This window comes from Anticarsia gemmatalis, chromosome 7 (genome assembly GCF_050436995.1).
Source record: "Anticarsia gemmatalis isolate Benzon Research Colony breed Stoneville strain chromosome 7, ilAntGemm2 primary, whole genome shotgun sequence".
NCBI lineage: Eukaryota > Metazoa > Arthropoda > Insecta > Lepidoptera > Erebidae > Anticarsia > Anticarsia gemmatalis.
Window position 1 is genome coordinate 10,137,390 of NC_134751.1, and position 5,050 is coordinate 10,142,439.

A 5,050-nucleotide genomic window follows, 5' to 3' on the forward strand; every position below is an offset into this window, starting at 1 on the left:
TCTCTTTAGCATACCAACATAATTAATCTAAATCTGATCTGCCTATTTATATTTATACCTTTAGGACGTGCGCTTAAGGTTTGGTACAAGTACAAGTATCTCACAATGCAAGAATACAGTGTGGGTTGGCATGTAGTAGTCTTAAGAACTCTATGGATTACCGAGGTTCCCTATTCAGAAAACGCATTTTATTTTCTTCTAGTTCTTTGTTATTCATTTCCTGACATAATTTAAAAGAACTATCAGTGCTGACCATTAGAGCGGAGTTTTACAAAGAGTGAAGTGTTGTGGGTTCATAGACTCTTAAGAATTCAAAAATGTATAGGCCTGCAGAATTTTTCTGCTATGATTTTTCCTTAACATTAATATCAATAAAACGCTGTGACATAAACATATCCATGTAAATTGGTCTATTCATAATTTATAAAATGATGCCTTTTATAGCTTCTACCAGAGATCGCCAATTAGTACGATCTTTCCAAAATATTTTGCTTAATCTTAACGTCCATACATCTTGTTGTAATAAATACATTGTTTCAATGTTTAACATAGAAAGTAAAAAAAGTATTTCACCTAATATAATATTTTTAATATTCAAATTGCAGTAAGGCAATAATATAAGAGGAACATAAGCTAATGAATCCTAATATTAAGTTAACATCCATGGGGAAGTCGTTCCATAATGTATATTTGGCGGCGCATGCGTCGATGTAGTCTATTGCGTCGCACACAACTGCTTGTAGGTTCTTATCTGGAACATATTTAAATATAATTATACTTTTTGTAAAACCAGTCTTTATTCGGTAAAGACTTTTGAGATTCGAAGTAAAAGCTGTTGCGTAGAATCGAAAGTCACTTTTTAAAGTTATGGTTTAAATAGAAATAAAATATTATCGTATATATTACAATGATTCCGAATTGTATAATACCAGGAATTTGGCAAAAGAACACTGCCTTACATTACCTTTATTATTTAACAGTTGAAAAGATAATATTGCCTTGATTTCATCCAAATCATTAAGAGCCATTTCGGTGAGAATAGGTGATACACACATGACAATTGACATTATCACCACTTCTACGATCCACATCACCATGTCTAGGTTCTGAAATAAATACAACATTTAAAAGTTTTTTTTTTCTGATTTTGTACAATCTTTTATATTTAAGTTTTTGACCTACCCATGTGTCTCTGACCAAGATTGAGTAGACTATAAAACACATTTTCAAAAAGTCAAATGTGTATCCCATTACTACCTGAAATTATAACGTATTCACAAAAAAAATATGAAAATGGATGAATGGAGCATTAATTGTTAGAGAATAGGTTTGTGAATAAGGAAACGGAAATGATAACTGTTTTGTTTGGTGGTCTAACCTTTATCCTGACTATTTTGTTCGCAGACGACAAAGTATTAATTAGTTCTATATACGTGTCAATAAAGTCCTGAACGTACATTAACTTCGTCTCATCCAGAAGGTTTTTACTTCTAAACTTTTTATTCAAAGAATTTTTGAGGAAGCCAACACATTTTTGATATTCGTAAGATATATAAATTATTGGTAAACGACCGGTGAGACATGACGTGTATATAAAAATGTTACAAAAACAATCGATAACTGATAAACATAGCCTTTTAAAAGGTATTGTTATACAGTGTTGCAACATCGATATAACTGGTAGCATATGTATGAAATAAGCATATTGCGTGTATTTGACACAAAACCGTAATAAATAAGCTTCATCACTAAACAACGAAATGATTATGTTCACCATGGATTCTGTAATTTGTAAAACAAGGTAGAAAAACGCGGGCAAAATACCGACCACTTCGGACGCATAGTAAAAAAAACTGAAGTAAAAGAAGAAGGTAGATATACAATAACACCGAACTAGCGTTGAAAGAATTGGTGATTCGCTAAATTTATAGTAGTATCCAAATATAAGTCGATACGCCATCATAGTTTTATACAAGAAGTTTGATTTCGTTTTTACTTTTACGTTTTGGGACATTATTAGGCATTTGACTTTCAGCCCACACGACACCTTAATTGCTTTTACATAACTTTTTATTTCTGTGCCAGCAACAAAATCAATATTAATGTAAGTATGGAATTTTCTTATGAACATTCCATTACGCTGAATTAAAATAGGCCTCTATCTTATCTCATCTTCGACATCTGAAATAACATTATGAAAATTATCCTATGAATTAAATGGATTTTCTGTTTATTGTAAACGCTTATAACGATTGCCTTAACATCATGAGTGAACACACCGAGCGTCGAAGGCGGGTAATGAAAATGCCCAAGTAAAACATGAACTAGTTTTTTTACTTTGTCAAATGGTCAACTTTTACATCAAAATATCGGTAAAAGCTATCATTTTTAGTACGTGCTAGTGGAATAATAATTAATAAATAATCTGAAACATTACTTACTTGCATAGATAAAATCGTAAACATTATCCAAAGCAGCTCTAGCACTGATATAACTTAATAGAAATCAATGCGTATGTATAACTAATACTTAATAAACGTCTAGTCCGGCGAGTGCTCGGTCGAGATACAACCGCCTAATGGAGCAACTGCGGCAAAAACAACGCCGTTGCAACCGAGATTATAATATTGGAGTTTCAATTGCACAAGTTTGTACAATTTGCCGCTTCGCACTATCATGGAGTCGGTGGTTCGGGTTCCCTGAAAGGTCTCATTTTGAATCCTGCAATGAAAAACGTAACATTGGTATATTTTGTTCTAAAAATGGTAAAGATATCGTTCCATAAAAATAAATTCGTATATCGCAGTAGATTTTACAACGACATACTATTTTTATTTAAAGTTCCATGTTAGGTCATAAAAAACCTAGACTAAAAACATAAATTTAAAACTATATCCCAGAGCTGCAACTTCTAACATAAAATCTAGTTCTGTATGTGAAGCCATTTTATGCTGAAACCAATACAGTACGTGAGGAGCACAAACTGTTATAGAAAACAAAAATGTCACCAAAAAGTAACAAACTATTTAAAGTTACTAAAATCTATGGTGCTTGGTTTTAGTAAACTTTCAAACAAATACGACATTCTACTGCAGGGTTCATGAACACGGAGCAGTAGGTGGTATTTTCCGCATTACCACATTAGAAGGAGCGTGATAGGTTTATACAAGTGAAATGAATGGCGGTACCAGTTTAAACCAATGTCATAAAGATAATACGTAAAGGGTTGAACCCATCATCCATAACGTAAATTCTGCCCTCGGCCGCCACTGAGAACTTTGACAAATTAGTTCATGCTTTATGGCTGCTCCAAACTTTGTTTAACTGTTACAGAAATAGCAAGCTTCCTTCGCATCACCCGAACAGCATTTAAATTAGATGCTAATTTGTTTGATAACGATGATTTTGTAATTGGAAGTAGTTGAGTCAATTGAGCGGGGGAGTAAGTGAATAAGTTTGCCAAACTTACAGCTCTCTGTAAAGGGTATTGAGGTTTTTGGTTTGGGAATTCTGGGAATTATTATATTAGGATTATGGAATAGTCATTTAAGCGTGATTAACGTTAAGCACATATAATTAAGCTCAACCAACAATTATCTGTAAATGTCACAACTTTTGAACGCCTACCAGTTTTAAAATATTAGCAAAAATATTCAGGTCCTTGTCATTAAGATAGCAATTATGAAAGGAAATGAAAGGCCTTCGGGTTTTGTGTGGGCATAATGAAACATTACAAAGAAAAAAACTAGCTTTTGAATAAGCAATTAATAGATCTTTAATTTACTACGGACCTTGATAATAATCGCTGTGTTTGACATAGACATTTTAATTATGGCCTCAGATTAATTGGAATAAATATTTATCAGTTTTGTTGTCAATAGATTTATCTGGGGGCACGGAAGTGCCCCCGCAAGTCGAGCAAAAAAAAGCGGCACGGCCGTAACATCCTTTTCTCGAAGCAATTCAGGCTATTTTTGACACCCCTATAATTTCGTTGTGGATAAAACAAGAAGCCTGGATTTTCAGCAACTAATCAGTCATTGTATAAACACGGTATATTTAAAATTTCAGTCAATTTGAACCAGTAGTTTAAGAATGACAACTTGTTGAAATTTTGAATTTTGTCACTCACTGATTCACTGACTCACTGACTCACCGATCATCAAAAGTCTAAGGTACTTCTAGCAGACTTAGAAGCTTAAAATTTAGAATACAAATAGGGTTTAGTGTCTTAATCATGGGAAAAATTTAATATTTTCTAATTTCGGTCCAGTTTTCTAAATACACCAATTGCAACAATAACTTTGTAGTCTCATATAAATGTAGAAGATTACAAGGTTACATTTGCAGTTAATGAATTATTATTAGTGTAGAAAATAAAATAAAAATAAATAGGTGTAAATAGGTACCTACTATATGAGGCATAACAAGAGGGGGTAAAGGGTGGGTAAGGGTGTTTAGCCCATGAAACTTAACAACATTCCCGTAGGAAAATATGTTGAATTATGAAAAAAAAACGTCTTTCCATACAAATTGGACTTATGTTCGCTCTACAAAAAGAAGTGAGATGCCATCAAAAACATTCTGTAAAAACTTCAAGTCTCGCCGTAAAAAGTTGTGAGATCTATATGATACCAAGTCGATTAATCTATTTAGTCTCTACTTAAAGGACCTTCTGTCTTAAGTTATTACGTATGTTATTATCATGCCAATTTAAAAAAAAAAACCTTTAAAACAAATAGATCGACTTGGTCATCGCAAGAAAACACAAATTCGCCATTAACATTTCAGGAGCATTAACTTCTCGTCGTGCTGTGTAGTGTGATACATACTAATAATCAAATCATGCGATGGCCAGGTCGGCCTATTTGTTTAAGAGGTATTTTTTTTAAATTGGCATGATAATAACATACGTAATAACTTAAGACAGAAGGTCCTTTAAGTAGAGACTAAATAGATTAATCGACTTGGTATCATATAGATCTCACAACTTTTTACGGCGAGACTTGAAGTTTTTACAGAATGTTTTTGATGGCATATTATGTACAGA

The 5,050-nt window shown here is 32.8% G+C and overlaps 1 protein-coding gene across 1 annotated transcript; it reads right to left on the minus strand.

Moving 5' to 3' along the window:
• Positions 1–587: 587 nt before the first annotated feature.
• LOC142974203 (uncharacterized) lies at positions 588–2,014 on the minus strand. The gene is made up of 3 exons (XM_076116367.1): positions 1,895–2,014; positions 965–1,106; positions 588–751 (listed from the first exon to the last, which is right to left on the minus strand). Exons 1-3 carry the CDS (start codon positions 2,012–2,014, stop codon positions 588–590), a joined length of 426 nt encoding a protein of 141 aa, XP_075972482.1.
• Between the last annotated feature and the right edge of the window lie 3,036 nt (positions 2,015–5,050).